We start from the raw sequence: 26827 nt of genomic DNA, 5'->3' as shown, positions 1-26827 counted from the left end.
TGTCAACTGAATTACTAAGTAAAAATATTTTTACAATGATGAAAAGCAGAAATCAAGAAAATATACTGCATAAATGCAGAGATCTCCATTAACAAGAGGTATCTAGAGACACATACTATACTTATTTGTTAGAAAAAGTATTTAGCACAAATTTTCCTTTTAAAAAAATTACCATGGATGTGTAGTTGACCCTTGAAAACATCTTAGGAATAATTTCATTCCTTTGTCACATTCAAAAAGAGTTCTTTAAAATAATTATTCAAAAATAAGGACTATAATTTCTAGCCTTCTTCTGACCCTAACTGAGAATCTAGTAATTAATACTATTTATGACCACAGTAGTAAATATAATAGGTAAAGGGTACAGTAAACTGATTTCTGATGGAAGAGCCTGAAAACAAATTACAGGTATTTACTAAAGGTATTTACTTCAGGTATTTACTAAACCCTGGTTCTCATTTCCACAAATTAGAGTTTTATTGCTCTCCATGCGGTTATCAGCATTGAGTGAAAATTTCCTCATTACTTAAAAAAATAAATTCTATTAACTGGTAACTTCCCTAACATCACAATCTGTGATCTCTAGAAAGTGTTTTGGCACTTAGGCAGGTAGCAGCCACAGACATCTTCAAATTACTTGACACTTGGTACCATGAAATTTCACCTGCTTGGAAGCAAAAGAAAAGGTTCAGAAGCATCTAAGCCACTAATAAGCAACATTTTTTTTTCTAAGAGAGGCAACAAACAAAAATGTTGGCAGGCTATTTTTAAATGGGCATATACTAAAATAAACAAATATATATATATTAGAAAATAGAAAACGTGCAACTGTACTTAAGTATCTTTGAGTACAGATTTTTTTTTAAGTATCAAAATTATATTCTTAGCATGTAGTATGATCTATGATTGTAATATATTTCTGAACAAATTTAGGAGTTCAGTGAAACACTGGCTTGTCTTATCTAATTGACTTCATCAACTATTTAACATTACATCCCTTACAACAGACTTGTCTATTGAAAACAAGATAATCAACAATGTCTTTAACTGAAAAAATGTTCTCTTCAGGCCACTGACTTTGAAATAGATGATTTCCATTAGCTTCCTTTCTCCTTTTGGCAGTTGGCAGAAAAGGAATTTAAACAGGGCTCTCATGACAATCAGGCCATCATCCCTCTTCATTGTTTCTCCTACTCTATCTCCAATTGCTATAACATGGCAGCAGAGAAAGCATGCACTCAACAGTACAAGCCAACCATCACTGGGCCTCAGCTTCTCATTCGTAAATAAAAGGGGTTTTGAACTTAAGTGGCAGGCTGCACTGAAAAACTGGTCCACAGTGTTACAAAAATCACACCGTGGAGTCTTATTACTCAGAATGGTTATGGGATCAGCAGTATGGGTATCAGCTGGAGGCCTGTTAGAAATGCAGAGTTACAGGACTGACCTAAGACTTATTAAAGAACATTTGCATTTACTAAGATCCCCACGGTTACCTATAGGTACATTAAAGTTTGAGAAGTACTTCCCTAAATATCAAGGTTAGGAACAATATTAGACAGTATTAAACAAAAAAATTAATCTCTTATCTCAGAACCAACTAGTATAAGAAACCTTGAATAAAGATCAAATGGGAGGTACAATGAAGGTATATTAAGAATCCAAATAAATTCAACTTTCTTTTCAAAAGGATGAAGAAAACTTGCTAATATTCAAAGAAATTTTTTCCAGTATCCTGAAATTCAGATGTTTGGTTAAAATGGGAAATTAATGATGGATATTTAAATACATAAGAAATTTACAACCTGTAGTCTGAAAGCAATTCATATATAATTTAACCAAACTGCATTCTAATTAATATTCATACAATATTATGAAACAATCCAAGATTGAAAAACTAAGAATAGGGAAATAAAATTAAGATTAGAGTAACTGCACTGAAGATATAAGAAAAGTATAAAAATCAAATCTATTAACATACTGGTAGCTTCTTTATTACCAAATTCAAATCTTATATATTTTCTTAAAATTAGTAACTAAGGAAGAAAGAATAACACAAACATGTTTCCTCTTCATTTTTCAGACAAAAGGTTGAAGAGGGACTAGCTAATCCTAGATCAATTTCTTTTAATTTACAGATGTATGTTCAGTACAAGAAACTTTTATTGATTTTGAAAGTATGCCTAACAAACTATAATTGGTTTAAATTTATAAATGAAAGAGAAAAAACAGTTTATCAGAATGTTATTCCCTACTATTTTCAAAAACACCCCCCCACACACACACACACAGGTACAAACCTAGAACGAGAGCAGCAGTTGGAATTTCTCTGAGTTTTATCTGATAGCCCCAGTTTCTTGAATTCTCCTGGAATCCGGAATGAGACTTTTGCAGAAATTCAATTAGACTGTCAAATAGGTTTTTATTTAATTCTTCTTGCAGTCGCTACACAGAACACACAAAACTTCATGTATTATCAGTGATAATCTGATGTGTCTTTCCAAGTTTGGGAAAGAAAATTATCATGAATTCAATTCCAAAGATTATATGTAAAATTACAATCATAATGAAATATACTCATAATGAAATAAAAAATGTTTTTCCTTAAATCTCCAGTGATTGGTGCTTTGGATACCCTCATTACAGAATCTCACTTATTCATTCAACAAGCACTAACTACCTTACAAATGAAAGGTAGTCTCTATGCTAAAAAAATGACCAAAAACACTTACAATTAAAATACATTTTGTAAAATGCTATGATAATATAGAAACCAAGATTAGGACCATCTAACTTAAGCTGAGGAGGTGATACAATTGAGCCAAAGTATTAGAGCAGGTGATGGTAGTTAAAAGAAAGTCAGAAGGAATAGGAGTAAAGAAGACAAAGAATAAAGCACCAAACATCTGGGGAACCACAGATACACCTAAGCACAAAGAATAGGAGAAATGGTAGGGAATGAGATTGGACAAATAAGCAAGGTGCTAAACCAAGAAAATAAATATCTGATGTTAAAGGGTTTGGATTTTAACCTGTGGGGAGAACCACTGAAGGGATCTGAAGTAGAGACATGATTAAATCAGTGTTAAGGAGGGTTAATCTGGCAGCACTGTGAAGGCCAGAGTAGAGGGGGCTAAAGAGTGTATATTGCAAGTAGGGCTGGAAAACCCCTGTAGCCTGGCCCAAAGGGAGAAGGACTTATCTAATTTGGCCAATGGTGCCACAGGGACCAGTGACGGACCTGAGGGTTTTACATCAGAGGCAGGGACATCAGTTAGGAGGATATTAATAAGGCAATCCAGATTAAGAAATGAAGAGGACCTAAACTGGAAACCTCAAATACCTTCAAGGGTCCATGGAATACATGAATGAGCAAAGCTACCAGGTATAAAGCAATAAAGGATGGTGGGAAACAGTAATAAACTGGAAAAGTGCATAACCTTCCCAAAGGCATTAAAAAACAAAAAATATAACATTGTGTTGGTCAAACAAAACAAGTTCCCTCAAGATGCTAGCCCTAGAGCTATGAATCTGTTATATAGTGAATACATTTTTCAGAGCTGCAATATAAAGAATATGATAACCAGATATGAGGATGAGGGAATGAAGTAGTTTAGAAATAAGCTGCTTATTTCTTACTTGCATAACTGAATGGACAATGTAAAGAGTACCATCATTTTAAGTGGTGTGAAAATACATAAATGATAGCCTGAACAGCTATCACTATAAACATATGTTCCAATACCTAAAGCTATATTTAGAACATGAGGGCTTTTTAGTATATACAGATTATGCTTAATATTACCGATATTCATCAATACTCTTGTAAATACTCTTGGTAGAAAAACAGGAAGCAACAAACATGAGATTTACAGTATTAGAGAAATGCTGTTATGAAAAAAATATTCACCTCAGTTTCAGATTTCATCTGCTGCCATATCGACTGATATGTTTCAAATCGAAGCTTACTGTCCTCAGACTCTTTTTTTCCTTTATTAAAATAGTCTTCTAAAAACAGAAAGAAATAATTCAGTTTCTTTTTTACATAATAAAAGTTAGAAAATCTCTATACGAAGTCACACAGTAAATGATGGGGTTGAATTTTTTTATATGTATTAAAAATATATATGTATTTGAGATAGTTAATATTCAATATCCTTTACATTTATTTATATATCTTATAGTATATATCTTACATTCTTAATATATTAGTTGTATCTATAAAATTAAAATAACTTTAATTTTTAGTTCTATCATTTATTTTTGAATTTCTAACAGTTTTTATTTAATGGTTTTGATTTGAGGTATATACATTTAATAATAACGTATTTTTTACTTCAGTTCCAGTATCCTGCCCAGCAAAGAATTAGCCAAAATGATGCTTGGAGGTTTAATTGAAGCCAAACCTGCCACTCTAGAAATCAATGAGATTGCTAATGAAGTTAAACCATAGCTTGAAGGAAAAACAAATGAGACTCAGGAAGAATTTGAAGCTGTAGAATACAAAATTCAAGTGGTTGCTGGAATAAATTACTACATTAAGGTACGAGTAGGTCATAATATTTATATCTACCTGAAAATATTCAAAGCTCTTTGACACTTACTGGTTACCAGAATGACGAAAGCAAGGACAATAAGCTGATGGGGTTTTAGCATTATGTTCCCAAAGTGGTCTGATTCCTTTCAATAGCTACTGATTAATGATCCTTGCTAATAAATGCAACTATCAATAAAGAAGTTTTTTTAAAAAATAATTTCTTCAAAAAAACATTTTTATTATTTGCCTTTATTCTAAGGCCTTGTATACTTTGTTTCATATATTTGCTTTGAGCTCTCCTTTATTAAATGGTAATATTACTCTTGTTCATTTGTTTGGCTGACATAGATTAGCCCAGCCTTTTAGTCTGATTATACTATTTTACATACTTTTAGATTTTTTTCCTCCAAATCGTTAGCCATTTATCAAAATACCATTTGTTGCAGTGGCTCTCAAACTTTTCAACCATGATCCACACTAAGGAATGCATTTTACATTGTAATCCAACATGAACACACATAAGAGAAACAAACAAAAGTCCCACAAAACAAATATTTTTCCTTGTCATGCGGTAACAAATATTTTCTATTCCGTTTTTTAAAACTCTCATGACCCACTAACTTGATATCACGAATCACACTTGGGTTATATATAACTTTCAGTTTGAAAGACACTCATTTATTGAATAATCCATCATTTCTCATAATTTGAGATGCCTTTATCATCTAAATATATATATATACTTAGAAGTTTTTCTTTTGTTCTACTAAATCCAACTGTATTCTCATATCAGTCCCAAACTGTTTTAATTATTGTAGCTTTGAATAGATCCAGGTCTCTCTCCCGCCACCACCAAATATTATCATACTTTTTAAAAACTTTTAAGGCATTTTTTCAAATTAATTTTGTCATTTCTCAAAAATAGTTATTCTGACTGGATAAAATAAAATCTGTAGGTTGATTTGGGGAGAAATGGCATTTTTAATATATTAAAAATTCACATCCAAAAACATTCAGGTCTCTTCTTTTAGTCAAATATTGTACATTCCTTATAGTTTTCTACTTTCCTTCATATTTCTTTTTGTTTACCTCTAGGTATTTTATTGCAATAGCTAGAACTTTGATGATATTAAATAATAATTGTGAAAGTACACATTTTGTTCCTCACTTCGCTGAGATGTTACCAGTATTCTAACTATTAAGTTTTGATGTTAACTGCTAGTTTAGAAATGTCTTTCATGTTAAGAAACTCTAATCATAGCTGACTCAGAGTTTTTGACAAGTATTGATTTTTAACTTTTATCAAAAGGCTTAGAATATATTAAAGTCATCATATGGTAAAATAATAGACAAAGTTATAGTATAAAAATGCAAACAGAAAAAAGGCAAGGAGATGCACTATTACTAAGAGACAAAGCAGAACAACAAGGTAGTGTAGTCTCAAATAGAAAGTCATTTTACTTTGAAAATGAGTAAAATCATATAAAATATTAAAGTGGCAAATCAAGACATGAATTTTTTTTAATGTGCTGAACAATGCATCAAAATACATAACAAAAAAAGTTAAATATTGGGAAACAAGAGCAGCAGGACACTTTAACCTGTTACCATAACTGTATTATTTATCCATCAATTAGGTAAAAATAAATAAATACATACTGAGGGAAGCTAAAGAATAAAAGCTCTCACACTAACAGGTTCCCTCCTGCTCCCACTCACAATGCTTTATTTTAGCAGGAACATCTACCAGGGTGCCAGGGCCACTGCCAGTCTGTCTCTCTCTCCACTCTCTCTTTCATATTCCCCATCTCTCATCTCCTTCTCCGGAATACCGAGAAGAGTTACCAGTACTCTCTTAGAGACAAACCCAAGTATCTTCAAGTCAGGAGACAGATGGTGGTGGACATAATGCAGAGCATCTTTCTACTTTTTCAAGCAATCTTGATTCAAGAATTGAAGCCAATGAAGTCAAGTGCTAAAATGTGGATTTGTTTTCCTCATTCCTACTCCATCTGTCTTAAAATCAGGGTCAATTCACCTAAGATTTTCATATTATAACAGTATCTCTTGGTCTTAGATCAGCATGATGAAAAAAAAATCTAATGTACTTCAAAGCAAAATTCAAATTAAACAATTATACACATGAGGTTCACTAACACTAAAAACTTCACACAAATCTTAATAAATTATAGTTGAAATCTAACACAAAAAGTTCTAAGCAAAAACTCGCCTCATATTATGAGAGGTATCAAGTAATAGTTAGACCATAGACTCTAGAATCAGACAGCTTAGATTCAAATCCCGGTTCTGCCACTTACTAGCATTCACTGAGAAAGTTCTTTATATGTCAAAGTATTCTCATATATTTTAATGGAGAAAATTATATATTCTTCATAATTTGCTGAGAGAATTAAACAGATACCAAGTGCTAAAATAGCTGGTCTCAAACCAAAGGTCTGTATTATGTAATGTTTTAGAAAACTCTATTCAAGATATTTATTTCCTTAATCAATGGTATAGTTCACTTTTTTAAAAAATTTAAAACTAGTGGATGAGTATGCTTAATTCTACGTCATAATTTTTCCATCATTAACCTTCACAGTGTTGAATGCTAAATATAAATATCCAATCAGCCTGTAAAGAGCTTTTAAAAATATCAACACCTGGGTACCACTCCCAGATATTCTATTCAAATGGTCTGGGCTGGGGTCCCAGCACTGGCATCTTTAAAAAGTTCGAGTTGAAATCTGATTAAGGTCAATAGATTGTACCAATGTTAGTTTCCTGGTTGTGATACTGTACTATAGTTATGCAAAATGTTACACTAGGGATAACCAGGTGAAGGTACAGGTAAACTCTTTATACTCCTTCTCACTACTGCATGTAAATACCATATATCTGAAAAAAAAAAATTGTTTTAAAATTCCCCAAGTGATTATAATCTTCAGCCACAATGGAGAACCAGTGCAATTAACACTTTCTGACTGACAGTAATATCACAATTTGTTCAAAGAAGTCTTCTTAACTTGATCACCAAACAGATATCTGGATAATGAAGATCAGTGAAGAAAGTGAAGACAGTATCTTTTTTTAATAATTTAATTTTATTGATATAATTTACAAATAATAAAATGTGCTCATTTTAACAGATGATATGTTTTAACAAAAGTATATACTCAAATAACCACTCCCTCAATATAGGGAACATTTCCCTCACTGCAAAAAGAGTCCCTCCTGTCTTTTTGCATTCAAGTCCCTCTACCCCACCTCAGAAAGCCACAAAGAATTTTAAGACACTCTCTTTTAAAGAACAGTGACATAATCTCTGAAGGATATTTACTTTCCAATTTGCCTTTTGAAGGTATGTTTTTATTCCCTTTTAGGTTAGTACCCTCGGGTGTACCCTTATCCCTTTGACCTATAGTTTGGAACATAACTGGTACAGCAACATTTTAAAGCCAAGCTTAAACAAGAGAATTACTAAATTCAATTAGGGCTAGGTTAGTTCAAGATTTGGGGGAGGAAAACTAGCAAATTTGACATCTTACCTACTGGCACAGAGGTCTTTCTTTTCTTGAAGTTTGACTTAAACACAAAGCAGCCCTATAAAAAAGAAAGAAAAAAATCATACTCAAAGTAACTAAGGAACAGAAAAATCTATTAACCAAGCATGGTTAAGCAGATTGAAAAAAAAAAAAAAAAGGCGTTTCTTTAAAGTGCTAAGAAATCGTCTCTTTACTCTGAATTATACAAGGAAAACTCTTAAACAATGTGGGGACTATCCATTTCCTTCTCCTCCTTCCCATGAGATGTTCAACTTTGATTTTGCTATTTGGGACCTGATCTAAGAGGCAAACAAAAAAAAAGCTTAATGAAATTTAAACTCAGAAAAGTTTCATTTTTATAAAACTTAAAGAACATTAGTACTATACATTAAAATGAAGATCGAGAAGATCAAAACTAGTGATGCTCTGAGGCTTCAAAAAAAAGTATTTATTATATAATTAAATTCCAAGTAAGCATAACCTTGATGAGAAATAGATCATTTTGGCTCCTGTTTCACCTTTCCTCATCTGATAAACTCTTATTCATTTATCCATTACAGTTCAACTCTAACTCGCCTGGTCTGGGAAACCTTCCCCAACTCTCTAGTCAGAATTATTCCTTCCCCTAAGATCTTACAATACTTGAATATCTTTACTTTGCATTGTTTTAAATCACTCTCACTATCGTAGCTATTTAGGGCTTGTCTCCCCAAGTAGTTTGTAAGCGCCTTCAGAGCACAGACTGCATTTAGTTCATAATCATTTCCTCAACGATTGGAACAGTGTTAACATGTACATATATCAATCAGTACGTGGAATGAATGAATACTTGCCAAATAATTTTCCTGGTACTTGCTTAATTTCATGTTATTATCTGACTAGTGATACAAAGTCCTCAAGCTACTGGTTCTATGTTTATTCTACCAGTCTTAAAGCCACGCACCATAGACAGCTTCTTAAGATTGCCATTTCTATGGAGAATGAAAAAAAAATGAAAGAACTACACCTAAAAAACATCATCTCAGGATAGTGTTAAAGAGAGCAGTGCAAATATCAAGTGGTCATTTAGATTACAGGATCCAAAGTGAGAACTATGCCTTATATTCTTGTATCTGCAACTGTAGAACTATTCAGAATATATGTAAGTATTTAGAAAAATCAAGTGGTACCATGACAAGCTTGTCATTGCCTCCTTTCTATATCCACTTGCAAGTCAGTGAAGGAAAAAGTTATGAAGGAGTGAGATATGAAGAGTGCCAAGAATGTACTGCAGTGGTAGTAATATGGTTAACCACTCTGAACTCGTGAACAAGGGACAGTGTTTGAGTTGGAGGAAGAAGTCTAGGAGGGCAGACAGCAAGAAAACACGACAAGGAAAGAGAAGTTTGCATAGGTAAAAAAAAAAAAAAAAAAAAAAAAAGATGAGTTCTATGAAACAGTCTTTAAATATTCCTACTTATGTAAGGTCTCCTTCATAACCATCTCAATACAAGCATTACTGTTACAAAGCTATAAATGCTTTCCAAAAAAAAGTTCACAATTCTGCAAGAGATAAAAAGATAAGAGGCTCCAGCAACAAAAAGGATTAGGGGACAGACCACTCAAAACCTGTGGAACTTTATAACCAGAGCAAAACAAAAACATACCAATCCTAATAAAAAAAAAAAAAATGTACTAGCACAGTTAAATCTCTTCTGCTGTTTGCACCTAGCATCAATCAGTCACTCTTTTGTAAACTTAAACCCTATGACTTGTAGCTCCTCCTTGATATGTAGTGTTGAAAGGCACTGCTTCTCATAATTTTAATTTTAGTCAAAATTAAAAATTAGATCCATGGTGTAGCCTTCTTCATTAATCTGTTTTAACCAAGAAATGTCTTTGCAACTTCATTTGCATTCTCAGTTTTAGGTTAAGACAGCTTAACTTCAGGGGCTTCCAGTTGCACTCATGTTACTACAGGCCTTTAACTTTACTCTGTCTATAGCAGTGCTGTCCAATAGAATTTTCAGTAAGGATGGAAATATCATAATCTGAACTAATATGGAGTCACAGCCACGTGTCGTTACTGGGCACTTGAAATGTGACTAGTGAGACTAAGGAACTGAACTTTTAATTTTATTTAATTTTACTTTAATTTTAAAAGCCACATGGCTTGTGGCCACTGCACTGGACAAGAGCTCTAAAGTTTATCTTCTTATGAACTACATTATTATGTTTCTCAATGCCTGACCATCTAAACAGCTCAAATGAAAATATCTATATGATCTCGCTCACTCAAATACACACACACACACACACTACTTTCATTCTCTTGTTTCAGAAAGTTTTCCTCTGTATCTCCACTCTCTGATTATACGGATTATTCAATTCTTTTAATATGCCATTTTATTTCTATCTTCTGGGCCAAAGAATATGTCATTCTCTATTCAAGAACCGTCCCTCAGCCTCTGAATCCTGTACCTAACCTTTTACTCATTTTTCAGGTCTCAGCTGAAACGTCACTTTCTCCAAAGGCCTTCGCTGACCAGACTCCCCTCCCTACCCCTAACCTCAACCCCCCAACCCCCGCCCTGGACAATCTAGATTGGGTTCTAGTCACTCCTCTGTTCTCTCACTTAGAGCTTTCTTTCTTGCTAACATCACAATTTGTGGTCAGTTCATCTGTGTTTAGTGCTTTTCTTGAGTGCAAAAACGGAGTCTACTTTATTGCTGTATTCAAGTAGCTAACGGCGTGCTTAGCGCACGATAAACATTTATAAAAAGAAAAAAAATGGAGGAGAGACTGAGGCATACCCTTCGAGCATCCGACCTCCACAAACCAGAACTTAAAAATCCTGCTAGTCGGAACACTAAGGCAGATAGGTGTCTTCGCTCCCCAAGGAAAGTTAGCCTCAAGTGAAGCCGGAGCAATGACACCTAAGCCCGGCCCCGCTGCTCGGTCCCCTGGAGTCCGTACAACGAGGTCTACGTAACCTCTGCTTCATCTCTTCTTCAAAGGGGAATGAGGCGGCGACGGAGTCCCAGTGGGCACCCGCCCCCACGTACCTTGGACACCGAGGAGGTGGACATGGTCCCCGCGGCCTGCGGGATTCCAGATGCTCAGGATTTCCCGCGCTCCCTCGCGGCAGCGGGGCAGAGGTTAGAAGCGAACCATTGGGCTTCTTCATTGGCTGACATCATCCGGGGGCCGGCTTCCGGCGCTCGGAGGCGGGGCTGCAGAGGAGCCTGAGTCGCGCTTCGTCAAGCCCCGACATGGCGTGCGGCTTCCGGAGGTCCATCGCCTGTCAGGTACCAAATCAGAAACTGGCAGAAGGAGGGTCTTCGCTGAGCCCCGCACCCCAAAGCTGTTTCACTGCTGCGGGCCAGTCCTTAGTCAGCGGGAGGGGGGGTTCTAACTACACCCTGTTTATTTCTACCGCTTCCTCTTCTTTCGAGATGCTTCACCTGCTAAAGCAAACCCAGTGGAGGGCCAGGTATGCGGCCCTGATCATTGTGAAAAGTAAACTTTGAATGGCACATGTTGCTTCCCTCACTCTTTCCCGTACAGCTCTGTATTCTTTACCTGGGTGGAAAGTCATTGGACCATGCTTAGACCCTATAGAAATTAGTGTCCACCTCTTGAAATCAGGAGTTTTTGGCTAGAGATAAATAATAAAGTTTTATTTATTCAAGGGTCTCAGGGTTCGTGATCCAGAAATACAACTAGATAATAACCGGAGTATTCTGAAGAAGAAAGAAAATCTGAAGGTTCTCACTGTAAAAAATTTATTCTTGAGAAGAATTAATCCTGTGTGCTTAGCCTCTGGATTGGTCCCAGACTATAATCCTGTAGAGGACCAGTGGTCTGGATAATGGTTGTCACATCGTCTGTATATGTGAACATTCTTTAACCTTCAGAGGGTAATCAGAGGGTTATCTAGATGTTTGCTGTATATCTAAGCATTGATAGAGGACTGGAAAGATGAAACTTGTAAGTTCCAAGGCTAGTTAAAACAAAAATAGAATTGTTTTATCATACCACAACCTACTTGATTTTAGTAACCTAGCAGCTTGACTATTGTGACTCCATTTTATTTCTTCATTTTTTTCAGTGTTCGTTACACTTAGTGAAATTGATGATGGATCTGAATTTTTTTTTATAAAGGATCTCATTTAAAGATGGGTCATTTTTCTTGTGTTCACTTTGCCTGCCTGCCTTAGCATTATTTTTGGTAACCTCAAAGATAACATGAGGTCCTGTTTTTCTTGATTAGAGTCATGTTTGAACAAATCTGTAATAAGGGAATAAAACACTGCTGGCTTCCCAAATATCACCAACATATCTTTTGATAAGATAAAATCGAATTTATGACTTACTAGGGTAAGGAAGAAGACCACCTCAACAGAGTTCTGATAGTGTCTTACTGAGAAGGAAAGATTTTATTGAGAATTTAAAGAATTTAAAGTGTTTCAGTGACAGGCTGAGAGGGCAGGATAGTGGAGATAGCTTGATTAGAATTGAGTACTTACATCAGTCCTAAAACTGATGTAAAGAACAAGCAGAGGAATGCAAGGACTCTTAGGACATACACTGTTGATGCTATCTCTTGAAAAATCGATAGATTTTTTTCAGGAAGCCCCTATAATGAACAATCAAGCTATTTGGGCAGGAGTCTCCTAAAATAGTAAAGTCATGCTAATAAAGACAAATAATAAAGTCATGTTAGTGTAGACAGTAAACTATGTCAGGGTAGGCAGTTTTGAACCTTAGTATCCCAAGCTATGTGTGTTGGTGTAGGGAAGGTAAGCTGGTTTCCATTCTCAGCCCTTAGGTCAAGAAAGTGCCATGACCAGAAACATTTTGTGTTTAATTTTCCAAAGGCTATATGCTTCCTTGTAAAGAAGGTAAGTTGGAGAAATAGGGAGTAATGTGTATTGAGTGTATATTTGTGTTAGTTACTTTACATTTACATTTGGGACCCATGACAATCCTATGACATAGGCATATTAGCCTTACTATATAGTTGAGTAAATTGAGATCCAGAGAGATTAAATAACATACCTAAAGCCACTTGGTCAGTGAATCGAAGAGTTGATTTATGAACAGAGATCTAACTTCAAAATAAGCTCCTTCCTATACATTATGCTGTTCGTGAAGGCAAGGTTCACCATTTTGCTTTTTAATCAGAGTCTAATAGATTTGTATAGCAACATAAACTAAGCAAATACATATTTCTCTGAATATGGAATCATTGAGAGGTGATCTGAAATGAGCATAAATAAAAACATGTGCACTGCCTGCCTTTACAAATGAGGACCTTTTGCTAGTTTAGGAATGAAGGAATGTATTACATGCAATGGCACATTCGTTCAGCAAATTTTGATTAATGAGTCTACAATTTTCTAAGCACTGTCATTGATCCCAAAGTTGAAAGTAGAATATAGTTTCAGCCCTGGCATGACTCCAAATTAACTTGGGAAACAGACATATAAACAGGTTATTGCAGTGCGGTCTGTAACTACTAGGTTAGAAGCATGTGTCATATGCTAAGAGAATATGGAGAAGAGAGCTTCTAAGTGTCAGAGAAGGCTTTGTGGAAAAGGTGGTGTTGGGGCATGCTCTTCTTGAATATCCTACCCCCTCCCCAAGCTCTCATCCTACTCACCTGGTACACTCCTCCCTATCCTCTCTTCAGGATTGAGCCCCAACACCACCTTAGGTTGCCAAATCTAAGGCTTAGGACTGTACCTGGTACATTGTAAACACATAGTACATATTAGTGACTACTATATTCTGCATTAGAATCTCTGGTCTTAGGTTCTACAACCAGATCTGGCATGTATGGATTTTTCACTTGATACTCCCTTAAGAAGTACTTTCTGCTTTCAACCTCAGATTTCTTCTTCATTCAATTGCATTATTTAATTTTTTCTCAGGGACCATGTCTAATATTTTGTGGATTTTATTTCTATTAATATTTTGGGCTTTACTGTTATAGTCTTTTATTATTTTATTTTCATTAACTTTTAATATGTTTTATCCTGTAAAACTTTTTTTTCATCAATATGAGGCCTCAAGTAGATATTTCTCAATAGGCCCTTGTTATACCTGTGATAGTCCCAGATGAAGCCCAATTTCAGGACAAAACAGCTTTATCTGAATGGGGAAAAAAGAGAAGAAAGCCCATAGCTAAGGAAAACCATAGCCCATGTCCTCATCAGAGGAAACACTAAATCCAGTCTCAAAGACAGTTGAAGAAAGTCTTATTATTTCCAGAATAATTCCGAACCCATGAGTGCCGGAGACCAGCTCCAGCCAATTCCAGGGCTGAAGGATATGTGGAGTCGGCGAAGGAAAAACGACAGGCAGTGAGCCTTGATGCAAGGCAGTTTTATTTTTTTATCTCCCTGAAAATGTAGAGGTGCAGGGTTTTTAAGCCCTAAATCCCATTCTTCATTCTGTCTAAACACAAAGGTCTATTTTTCTTCTGTTCACTACTTGTCAACTCATAGGTTAGTTGCGTAAGCAGGGTTACAGAAGCAGAAAGCTTGTTTAGAATGTTATGTTGCTATAATCAAAGGTCTGTGTGCCCATAGCAATAGTCAAACAGCAATTTCCAGTAAGAATCATTATTTCAGCTACCACGTTCTCCAACCACCCCCCCTCCGGCCTTTGTGGGCCTAACAGGGGCTTTCCACATAAGCACTGACACAATGGCCCACTCAGAAAGTAAATCTTGCTTTCTCCTTTGATCAAGTTGTTTGATTAATTCCCATTACGTACATTTCTTTGTGCCCTATTCTTGGAAAAGTTGCCTTTCCCCCCAACACCCGCCTCCTCTCTTAAGGACGGAACAGTAATCAAAAGCAATGCATAAATTTTCAATATAGACAATTCAGAGGAAAGCAACAAGCACAGATGATAGGATAGCATCACTTGCTTTGCAAGCAACGCTTCACTCCGGCTGCGACTGTGTCAAACAGCGTGAGGTCTGTGGCCTGCGGCACATGAGAATGTAGGTAAATTAAAAACCATGCACTCTGACTTTTGACCACTTGACAGTGGTTCTTAACTTTTTTCTTTTTTTTTCTTGTGTGTGTGTATGTGTATATATATGTGTATATATGTGTATGCGCCTCACCCATTTGAAAGATACTGTACTATTGAAAAAACTCACTAGCCTGAGCACTGATTGTTAACATAGAAGGCAGCTGATACCTCCCTAAGCAATGGTTCTTGAGTATTGGCTACAGGTTGGAATCACCTGAGAAGCATTAAAAAGTATCTAAGCCCAGGCCCATTGGCCTGGGGTCAGGTGAGGGTCTTGAAGTTCTAAAAATCATCAGGTGATTCTAATGTTCATCTAGGCTTGATAACCAACCAAGGATGACCAGGAGGCAGAAAGGTGTCATGGAGTGGTCCCCACACTTTGCCTGCACATTAGAATCAACGTGAGAACTTTCTAACACTGTGTTGCCCAGGTCATGCCCTGTGCTAATTAAATCAGAATATTTGTATGTAGAAGCTAGGCATTAGTGTGTTCTAAAGACCGTGGGTCATTTCAGTGTGCTGCAAAGTGTAGGAACCACTAGTATAGTGTTTAAGAAAATGGATTGTGAAAGACATATGGGTTTAAATCCAACTTCTCTGAGGAGTACGTAAGTTCTCTGACCCTCTTCCTAAAAAAATTTGAGACATTACTTAGCTACCTTGTAGGCTTGTTATTAGGATTTAATGAGTTAATACACACATAGTACTTAGGACTGTGTTTGGTACATTATATACACTTAATAAGTATTCATTATGTTAAATTAGAATTCTGAGGATGGGATATTTTGAATCCCCTTTCTACACCACTACCACCCCAGAGGCTTTTTGGTGTGGGGGATCTAGTTATCTATTACCCTCAGTGAATGCTTTAGCTCCGCATGAATTAGATAATCAGAAAGCTACATACCTGAACCATACTCAGTTTTCAGTAGGAATTCCTTAATAGTACTTTCGTAAAGCTGTGCTTTGGTAAAGAAAAGAACCCTCATTTTTGCAAAAATAATGCCTGTTCATTGTTAAGAATTGTGCTACAGTCTACGACTATGCTACCCTGAACAAGCCTGATCCTGTGATCTCAGAAGCTAAGCAGGGTCAGGCCTGGTTTGTACTTGGATGGGAAACCACCTAGGAAGACCAGCTGCTGTAGGTGTGAAAAATTAAAAATAAAAAATAAGAGATGGTAAGCTGACAAAGTCTTTGCAATCTGAGGTCAACCAGATCTTTTTGTCATGATACAAAAAGGTGCAAAGAATTTTTAAAAACTCCCCCATAAATAATCATCATCATTAACAGGTTGACCTTTATTTTAGATATATCTTTGCAGTTATACAGGCAGAAAAACAAGGGAGAAAGATAGGAAGGAAGCCTAGATGGATATGATTTTTATAAAAATCGGACGGTATTGTAATGAATTTTTATTTTTAGGTTCATTTGCTTTTGTTAAAGTTTTATGATGGAAAATGTCGAATTACTAAAAGTATAATAGTGTTATGATTCCTTGTGTGCCCATAACTGAAATGTTATTTTAAATAAAAAATATTAAACATAGTTTTGCTTAAATTTAATGAAAGAAAAAGAAACCAAAGTAAAATTCAAAGAATTATTGATGTATTTCCTAAATGAGCCCTCTACAGTTAAGAGATTATGAGGAACATTACAATTTGGAGTGTTTTTTTACATCTTGATGTTTCAAATTTACACAGTATCCATCCCTACTGTGAGAGAGGAGGATATTAGCACCTCGTATTTGGTATAATTTTACCTTTTCTAATTTGTTTGGGTAACTTTTTCACTCAAAGGTTGTAACACAGTCTATTAACTATATCTGCACAGCTTATCTCCTATTTATTTTATGTTCAGTTTGATAAGATAAATGCTTACCACCAATCCTTTTCCTGATGCATGGCTTAATTGGCTGGATTTCTTTATAAGTAGATTTTTCAACAAGGGCTCATAGTGCTTTATTTTTTAAAACTTTACTTTTGTTTTTTTAAGAAATTATGACTCCAGATAAAATAATCCTAAACATATCAAAAGGGTTGCTTATTAGAAAATTAGCATGTTTAGAAATATCAAAATAGTACATTTAGAAATAATATTAAAAATCTTTGTTTTAGATATAAAGGAATAACATCAGATTGTTTTGTTCTGGTTTCGAATTTTCCAAAGACTGATACTACAAATGCAAATACATGCAACAATCAACATTTTCAAATTTTCCAATTTTGGTATGTTGGCAACTAAAACTAATTCATACTGGAAAACAGCAACTGAGCAGGTGAAACAAACACATCAGTACGCAACTTCTCTAGTGGATGGATCTAGTCCTATATAATATCATTGCTAAATTATTTACTTTAACCAGGTTATGGTCGTTGTGATTACATAACATGGTACAAAATAAAGTGCATTTATTTCATCTCTGGAGTTTTGATTGGGTGCATTATTTTTGAAATTTAGAAACAACTAGGATGTATTTCAGTGTTGAATTTTCTATAATGTATTTTCCTGACATAATTTACTTGGATCTGTAAATTCAGTTTGTTTCTTCTTTTAATGAAATATTTGTGGAGAAGAATATAGTAAACATCCATGTACTCATCCATCACTATTTGGGATACATTCATAGTAAGTGACATGCGTAGATGTGATAAACACAAAACCTTGTATGTGAGGGAGGAGAAATTGCAACCAGGGATGAGTACCTAGATTTTAATAGTATTTTAATAATTTACTTTTTGATTATTAAATTTTGTATAAGTGGTAATTGAACTGTATCCTTCTGCAACTGGGGTTTTTTTGTTTGTTTGCCTTAATTTTTTTAAAAAGACATATCTATAATGATGCGTGGAGGTCTAGTTTTTTCATTTTACTGCTGAGTGGTGTGCCATCACTGTAATATACCACAGCTTAGATTTTGTTCTTTATTTCACAGATGTTTTCCCTTTTATTGAATATTATGCCCTATCTTCCATCACCTGATCATACTTCTGATTGCAGCTGCCACTTGTGTGATTTCACATGTGCTTCCATTCACTCATTCATTACTAATAGCACTTCATCTTGTCTAAAAGCCTGCTGGTCCCAGCCTATACTCAAGTGTGGCAGAGTTATGTCAAGGACAGCCGTCACTAAAAGTGGAAGCTCCTTCTTCCTATTTTTGGATAGGCAGTTTTGGTAGACATTGTGTATGCTTTTTAGGAGGTACTAATGGAAATTAAGCCCCCAGTGCCTGCAGCAGTGACCTTGATAGTACATTCTTCTTCCCTCTCATTCTCCCCAATCACTTCTGCCCTCAGGAATCACCTTGCAAATAAACTACCTGTACACAGTCTTTTCTCAGGACCTGCTTTTGGGGAAGCCAAGATACGTATCTATGAATATTTTAATTTTTCTTTGGTTTTGTTGATTCATCCCTAAGCTTCTGATATGTGAGACCAAGTTAGGAGCCCTGCTAAATAAGGCTGCTCCATTCTTCAGAATCTTTTATTTCTTGGCTATCACCTTTTGAAGAGTGTGGCTTTGGGCTTTGTCTCTCTATTCTTATGTATTTGCTACTGGAGAACCAATGCAGCTATATTCCTGTCCTTTTGCTTCTTTGCTGCTCTTCTTTTTATATTTGATGGACAGCAATTATCTTAAGGTTAGATAATCATAACCCAATTTTATCTTTGATTGCTTTAATTTATGTTTTTTATATCTGTACTCTGATTATCTTAGCTCTTCTATGTCATACGCTTAATTGTGACTTCCATTGTTTCTTAATTCTATAATGTTTGAACAATTTATTTTTTTAGGCTCCCTTTTTATCTCATTCTATTGTTTATCCTGTCTTTTAGTTCTTGTTTATTGTATTTACAAATCTTGAAGCACTTAAGAAGAATGTCTTTTATTCATTAGGTTATATTTTTCTTCTAGACAGAGTTCTTTGATCTGTATGCCACATTCCTTCATTCTTTTTCAGTCTGTTCTTCATCTTTCTGTCTGTCTCTTTCTCTCTCTCTCTCTCTCTCTCTCTCTCTCTCTCTCTCTGCCTGTTTGTCACGCTTATTCTTTATGACCAGGCTTGACAGCTCTGTCCAGACTTTGTATTTGTCCCTGCATTGATTGGACAACTTCGTTACTCTCCATCTTACACTTGGTTACAAAAGTATAAACTGCAGCTTTCTACTCCTTTTGTCTCTATAGTAGGTTATGGTGACCTGTACACATTACTCCTGAACTCTAACGTGGCATATTAGATTTTTGCTGGCTAGCCCTGATATTTTTTCACCTTCCTAGAAAAGTTCATTCTCTGATTCTTACTTTCCGTGCATCAAATCAAGATTTATCCCCTGTAGTTGGGGAATGTTTAGTGTTTCCACGGGGGAAGCCCTCAGTATGCTGCCCTAGAATCTTCACTTCTGGTGGAAAGTGTTGAAATCTACTTCTGTGTTTTACTAATTCTCTCCCACAGCTCTGTAGCATCTCCTATTCATAAATAAAAAAATAATGAAATTCATTTTTATCTCTCCATATTCGGGGTGTTAATGAGAATTGTTCAAGTTAGGAGCCTTGCAAAACAGGCTTCGTCCATTCCTCTTCATAATCTGCTATATCTTTCCTTGGCTGTCACTTTTGAAGTTTATAACTTTGGGTGGTGTCTATCCTGTGTATTTGATGGAGAACCAGCCAACCTACCTATTTATTACCTACCTGCTTTCTCTTTTCTTCCTTCCCTTTTATTTTAAATTTAGTAATGGGTAGGAGTTGGGGGGGTGGATTATATAAAGAAGGCTTCACTCTACTACTTTATCATAGAGTCTTTCTTTTTGGGTTTTGTTTTGTTTTTAATTGTGGGAAAAGACATAATGTAAAATTTGCCATCTTAACCATTCTAACATGCAATTTGGCAGGAGACAGTGGCTTTAGTTTTACTACTCCTGAATAATTAGAAACACCTTGAAGAAGATTTCTTCTTACATTCTTTACTTTTCCTATTTACCCCATGTCTCCCTTTTCCTTCTCCCTCAACAGCCATGGTTACTCCATTGCAGAGCCTTCATAAAGATTGAAGAGGTGGGAAAGAAAGATGAAGACAGTTTTAAATTCCTTATGGCTGTACTATTTCACTGTTTTGTGTTTTGCAGTTCTCATTCAAAGGATATAGATATAGCATAGTGGTTGAGTGTAGATTCTGGTTTTAGATAGCTTGTGTTCATGTCCCACCTTTTCCACTTAAATGAGTTACATAAATTCTCTGTATTTCAGTTCCATCGTTCATGAGTAAAGTCTATAATAGTGTGAAAGTCATGGGATTATTTCAAGGAAAAATTAAGGCCTGTTAGATGTACCTGTCTCATATAAGAATCATTCAATAAATGAGACTGATTTATTGAATCAATGGTAGGCAATAAATTTCTGTCTCTTGTTCATTACTATATTCCCAACTCCTATAACAGTGCCTGACACAAAATAGGCGTTCAATAAATACTTCATGAATGAATAAAAGTCAGTTATATTTGGTTCCTCATAGGTTCATCCCCTCTCTTTATAAAAAAAATTTTTTTAATTTACAAATATAAAATTCATTCTTTTTGAAGAATAGTTCTGTTTGTTACTTATGGTCAAACCCTCTTCTCACCCTCAGTCCCTGGCAACCGCTGATCTGTTCTTCCTTACAGCTTTGGGTTTTCCAGAACGTGAAATAAATTGAATCACACACTATACATCCTTTTGAATCTGGCATTTGTCACTTAGCATACTGCATTTGAGGTTCATTTATGTTATTAAGTGTCTCAATATTTCTTTTATTGCTGAGTAGTATTCCATTAAATCTGTAACAAATATATTAACAATCTGGCTCTTTTTTTCTTTCCTTTATTTTTAGCTTTCCAGAGTGTTGGATCTTCCACCAGAAAATTTAATCAAGTCAATATCTGCAGTTCCAATTTTGAAAAAAGAGTTAAGTGAAATATATTTGTAACAATCTAAAATTGCTGACTGTCAATATACAAAAAAAAAAAAAATTGTTTTTCTTCAATTTATAGAGTAGTCCTTGAAATTTACCATAAGATAGAATTTAACTTATTATTCCCATTGACAAAAATAATAAAATTAAAATCTGTATTTTACATACTCCAACATGGCAAATTATATTAGTATGCTCATGTTGTTTTAATATTTGCTTATGCTACTAACTACAATTATGGCAGTCTTTAAGAAGAATTAGGACTGAGGTTCAAATTTAATTATATAACAGCAAATAAAAGAACTAAGATTGTGGTTAGAATCTCAGGGTTTTTGAATGGCTCTTAGAAATTATACACGTATCTGATACTTGAAAATGATCGTACAATATTTACCTGCTAGGTTTTTTGTGGTTTATTTTTTGTTTTCTGTGTTTCCCTTTGAGGACTTCCAGCAATAAACAACTATTGGTTAAAACTACATACAACCAAGAGTTGCTTTCTTGGATGCAGGGAACTATCTATCTCTGTGAATTTGGTCATTCTAAATGATATTTGTTTACCATTTGGCTAGAAAACTTCAATATTTGGATAAAATATCTTCTCAGTCAATTAGTAATGGTAAGAAATTAGCTACATAGCAGGCATTTAAGCCCTAAGCTTTAGAAAGCTGTATAGATATGATCATCAGTACCATTATGTTCTTATGATTTGTCTCCTTAACTTTGTCAAGATTTTAAGATAGAGGAGGATAAATATTCTTTGTCCTTGACTAGGACAAAGAGATAAGTAGAAAAGGAAGATGTTCAGTGAGAGTAATTCCGTAGATGTATGTAATTTGTATACATCAATTAAAATTTTTTGTATATCAATTATAATTTTTTTATACTTTGAACTATTTCAAACCCATGAACACTCACATGCTCACTTTCTAACATGTCAAGTCTTAACCTTTTCCAAAGTGGTTGCTCTATCTCACAGAGGTAAAAACCTACAATTAAATAGTAGAAGAGGAATAATTTTATAAGATGATAAAAGATAAAGTTCTAAGTAAATATAAGGTGATATTTCTAATTCTTTTTTTTTTTTTTTTGGCTTTATGTATTGAAAGCATAACACCTGATAAAATTGTGCCAGTGTAGAGAACTCGGTGATTAGCGGGTTTTTTGGTGGTTGTTACACTAGTAAGTTTTTAGGGTAACAACTGCTTTTTCTTATTTCAACATCTCTCTTTAGAGAAGTAGCGGATTTTCAGCTTTCTGTGGATTCTCTATTGGAGAATAGCAATGACCATTCCAGACCAGATATTCAGGCTCAAGCCATGAGACTGGCAAAGAAGGTACTTTAGCCTGTTTTCTTTTTTTGACATAATAAACTTATTATTTTCAAGAAAAGAATTACCTTGCAGGCTATCTCAGCCCTAATAATGAATTTAATAGTGTTTCTTTGTTGTGCAACCTTTGAATATATAATTTAAAATTATTTTAGCTATGTACTGTCAGATTAGGTTGATTTTTCAAATTAGTTATAAAGAATTCCTCTTGATCTGACATTGTTCAATTTTTTGATTAACTACTTACACGAGGTTTGAAGTATTAATTAATTTACAGATTGAAGCCAAATGGACTTCTGAATTTAGGAGAACAAGCTTGAGAAATTAGAGCAGTGGTTGTGCTTTTTAAAATGAGTTTCTGAGAAGATGAACATTAAATATAAGAAGAAATGATTAGATGTAAATAGAATCATGATCGCAAAGAAGTGGTTAGGTGATTTAATAAACCTCTTTCACTTCTGATTTCTCTGATGAGTTCGGTATCTAAAAGAGAAATTGAAAGAATTGTAGAGAATGACCAGATTTAAACTGTAATTGTAATACCATCAGAAAAGGCAGGTCTTTTTTTTAATAAGGTTATTACATATGACTTGGAAGGGATGTCTGAGCTCACTAAAGAATTAGAATTAGAAAGTCACTATCATAGAAAAATATGTTTGAAGAATGAGTATGATAAAGGAATTTTAGTAGCTGAGTAAATATCTGATTTAAAAAAAAAAAGCCCACATTTTTATCAGCAAGTACATCAGGAGTAGAATCATCCTAATTATAAGTCTCAAAATAAAAACTAAGGGCTCTTCAGTGACAACAAGTCCATGGGTATATATCAGGTGCTTTGAACATCTAGTTGGTTAAAATTTTGGCATATTCACTAAAGACAATGTATATAAATTATTTACATTTTATGTGTTGGTGCAAGTAATTTAACATAGGCCCTGACAGAATGTCACGTTATGTAGCTCTTTTGAAAAAGGTAGGAGAGCTGAAAAGTGTTCATTGCATGTCAAGGTTTGTAGGGTGGGGATAAAGTGATGCTCTTTTTCTTCTATGTTAGATGGAAAATCTGAGGTAAGGGAATGAGAAAGAGGAAGGGACTAGGAATACAGAATAGTGTTCTAGTCAGAAAAAGAAGAAAACATGTTTACCCAAATAGAATTGAGGATACTAAAGACCCAAGTCCAGACATAATGACTGAGACAAATAATGCACCTGCTGCCTTTGGATAGTTAAATATTTGATAGTATTAGAACTACAACTCCCATTAGGCCTATTTTATAACATACCTATTTTACTTGATTTGTTATCTTTTCAGCTAAAATGTGATACAGTGGTGAGTGAAATCAGCACTGGTCGAGGGACTATAAATTTCAAAATAAACAGAGAACTATTAACAAAGGTAAGAATGGGTTCTATTTCACCTCTTGCATCTATACTCATTCTCTCTGCTGTAGCTACAGAGGTTTCTCTCCAGTTTTTAAATTTAACTGTGACTCCTCTTGCCTCCAAACCTTTGCACATTCTGATCCCTCTGCCTGGAGTGCCACCCCAAGTTAACTTCTGCATATCCTTCAGATCTTGATATTTCCTGGGCAGAGCTTTTCTGACCCCTTCATATATATGCTTTCATAGCACTATATATTTCTCCTTTGCACAATTTACCATAGTTGCTATTTTATATCTTTTTTATTTGATTAATGGCTGTTTTCCTTTAAACTGTAATTTCCATTAGAGCTGATAGTTTGTTTTTCTCACTATTGGATCTGCTGTTCCCAGATGTGAGATAACTGTTGTTGAATGAGTTCATGGATTCTGTATTGAATACCAGAAAGGTGCTGCTGGGTTCTGCTCTCTCGTAGACTATAATCTGTTGGAAGCATAAGATTTATACAGAAGAATCAATAAGATAGCTTCTTCTTTTAATAAAACAAATATTAAAACAAAACAAAAAAAAAAGATGATTGGTTCAATAGGTATAAGAAAGATCAAAGATGGAGAAATCAGGATGGCCTGGAGGAGTTGGGAAACATGCATAAAGTAACTGGGTCTCACATGAATGAGACCATGGAGGACACGTAATCCTGGATAGGAAGTACTTTGATACCTTTTATTGAAAGTCTCATATCAATTTATCATAATGCATGCTTCGGTCTTTAAAAAATATATATATATATATACACACACACACACACACACACATATTGAGTCGGTCAGGCTTAGTAATGCTATAGTCTTAAAAATAACTATAAAACTAATATTTCTAACTATAGTTTCTCACTGAAGGAGAGTTAATGTTCTATGTTTGTCTTTAGATCTTTGAACTTTTATCTTTTTTTCACTCTTATTTGAAAGTAAATTAGTTACCAAAATCAGTCACAAGGATAAGAAGGAAATATGTTTTGAGCTTGTTAAAAAGTGTCTACATCTAGCTAGGCTGTTGATAATATTTCATGTCAATAGCAAACTGGTGAATCTAATTTACCATTTTTGAATAAGTAACTCTTACAGTTGCCGTCTTTTTTTTTTTTTTAATGGAAGTAGAAATGCAACTTACCAAAGTGCCCATCAAACATTAGGCCACTTGATAGGCATCAACATTGTACTTTTTTTGCTTTCCCTGAGATTGGAAAATGTGCCATAGTATATGGAGTTTGCCTTTTCAACCAGATTAGCTGAAAGAGATATGGTTTTTATTTTAAGGCAAGACATACATTTACTTAATTTAAAATTTCAGTGGCCATGAATTTTCATGCTTTATTACAATTAACAAACTGAGATTTTTCTCTGGTTTAAGGATGCCCACTTGTTCACCTATTAAAAATATTCTCAAATCCTTCTCAGTTGACAATGGAGGGACAAGAGTTAGAGCTTTGAGCTCCAGCTACTCTTTCTCACATGAAAATCATGCCTCCATTGAGGATCTGAATCTCAGTGTGATTTTTGTTAAAGGAACAAACAGATTGCTCACAGTGGCACAATAAAGATACACCCTACATCAGTGAACACTGATAGTCCAAAAAAGGTATCGAATATGCTTTTGTTAAAGTTATAATTTTTTAATGATAATTATTTTTTGCTCAAAATCTAATTTCTTCTACACCTGGCTTCTTTATTTTCAGGCCTTGACAGTGGCATTTATTTGCACGTCTAATGAATTTTTCAGATCACATCAAATAAAATTCAACTCTTCTTAGGATCATTATAAAACTTTTTTATTTTTATATCTTAAAGTTATCAAGCTTGATATGTAGCCAATGATCTTTGTTTAAAACTTATTTCTCAAGCAGAGAATTATGAATTTGATATTGCTTACATGTGTATAAACTTAGCCTTTTATAAAACATTATCTGTTCACACATTTTAATCGAATCATTAGCACTGGAAGCACTGGGAATGATTAGTTAGCTTAAGTTTGGATCACTAATAGTGGCTTAAAATGCCTTCATCTAAATCCTCCTCAAAGATAGGAGGCTAAAATGTGAAATTTATTATCTCTGCCAACTAGATAATAAATATTTTAAAGCTGGAAAATATGACCAATGCATACATTGTGAAGAATTATCCCTTTGGTACCGAACCTGTACATGTCAGTAGCTTGCAGATGACTTTCACGAGAAACTGTAACTTCAAGTAATAGTTAATTCAATTTACAGAAAGAAAAAAAGAAAGAAAATATGAGTTTAACTAAATAGGAAAAAGACAAAAAAAAATCTGTTTTTTAGGCATTCCTTAGAAATACACAAGGTTAACATTTTTATTTCATGAGTACACGTGCATTTTTTGTTTGCCAAATTCAACTTTGCATACTCTACCAAAACTTAAGAAAAAGAGAGATACTAATTTAAATGGCTCTAAATATGTTCATTATTTCACTAATTAAGTTTATACCAGAAGGCATTAGATGCACTCAAGTCACAATTAGTGCCAGTTGGCTGAACACATGGAAAGAATGGATAATTAAGTTCTTTTCCACTATTGACCAAAGAATTGACTAGACAGATAGGCAGTGGTAGCTTGCTTAAAAATTTTGTTGAGAGCTGTAGAGAAATTTATGACAAAAATTGTCCACAGGAAAAGTGATAGTGACAGACAAAAAGTAACAGCTAATTGGAATATTTGTTAATTTGTTAAAGCATTACGAAAAAAAAATGAAACCTTTGAAAGATTTAATTGCTGATTATAAACTTTATGCACTATATTTACATCTTATATTTAGACATATTGTTGAATAGATAGGCCTCTAGCTTATTCACCTCTTGGAATATCAGGGAACTTTACTAGTTCACTGACATTCTATAGTTAACAGCTTTCTTCAGGAACTGTATTACTGAAATCTAAAGATAAAATGGCATAGATCCTACCCTCAAGGATCTTATAATTGGAAAGAAAAGCATAAAAAAAAATCAATGTAATGTGTGATGGATATAATAATGTGAT

At 34.5% G+C, this 26827-nt stretch overlaps 2 protein-coding genes and 2 pseudogenes across 8 annotated transcripts in view; 3 read left to right on the top strand and 1 right to left on the bottom strand.

Moving 5' to 3' along the window:
* ORC3 (origin recognition complex subunit 3) overlaps positions 1-11253 on the bottom strand; it is a 55244-nt gene extending 43991 nt beyond the window's left edge. For both annotated transcript variants that reach the window (XM_016128195.2, XM_016128196.2), the window contains exons 1-4: positions 11128-11253; positions 8086-8140; positions 3911-4008; positions 2301-2445 (exon numbers count right to left, since the gene is read on the bottom strand). In XM_016128195.2, the coding sequence (XP_015983681.1) occupies positions 2301-2445; positions 3911-4008; positions 8086-8140; positions 11128-11151 (322 nt within the window). In that variant the 5' untranslated portion in view covers positions 11152-11253. The remainder of the gene's footprint in view (positions 1-2300; positions 2446-3910; positions 4009-8085; positions 8141-11127) is intronic.
* Positions 4235-4653, top strand: LOC107501745 (annotated as a pseudogene).
* Positions 11254-11266: 13 nt separating the features above from the next.
* The window catches only part of RARS2 (arginyl-tRNA synthetase 2, mitochondrial), a 49225-nt gene continuing 33664 nt past the window's right edge, over positions 11267-26827 (top strand). For 3 of the 6 annotated variants that reach the window (XM_036220026.1, XM_016128197.2, XM_036220038.1), the window contains exons 1-4: positions 11267-11370; positions 20982-21055; positions 22297-22399; positions 23706-23789. In XM_036220026.1, coding sequence (XP_036075919.1) covers positions 11335-11370; positions 20982-21055; positions 22297-22399; positions 23706-23789 — 297 coding nt within the window. In that variant the 5' untranslated portion in view covers positions 11267-11334. Of the gene's footprint in view, positions 11371-11517; positions 11556-14552; positions 15078-20981; positions 21056-22296; positions 22400-23705; positions 23790-26827 lie in introns of those variants that run through there. The other 3 variants (XM_016128200.2, XM_016128199.2, XM_016128202.2) reach the window with 3 other exon arrangements.
* Positions 16146-16262, top strand: LOC118605330 (annotated as a pseudogene).

The sequence above is a fragment of the Rousettus aegyptiacus genome, unplaced genomic scaffold (assembly GCF_014176215.1).
Source record: "Rousettus aegyptiacus isolate mRouAeg1 unplaced genomic scaffold, mRouAeg1.p scaffold_m13_p_1, whole genome shotgun sequence".
NCBI classification, from domain to species: Eukaryota; Metazoa; Chordata; class Mammalia; order Chiroptera; family Pteropodidae; genus Rousettus; species Rousettus aegyptiacus.
This window is presented reverse-complemented; position numbering and strand designations above follow the sequence as displayed.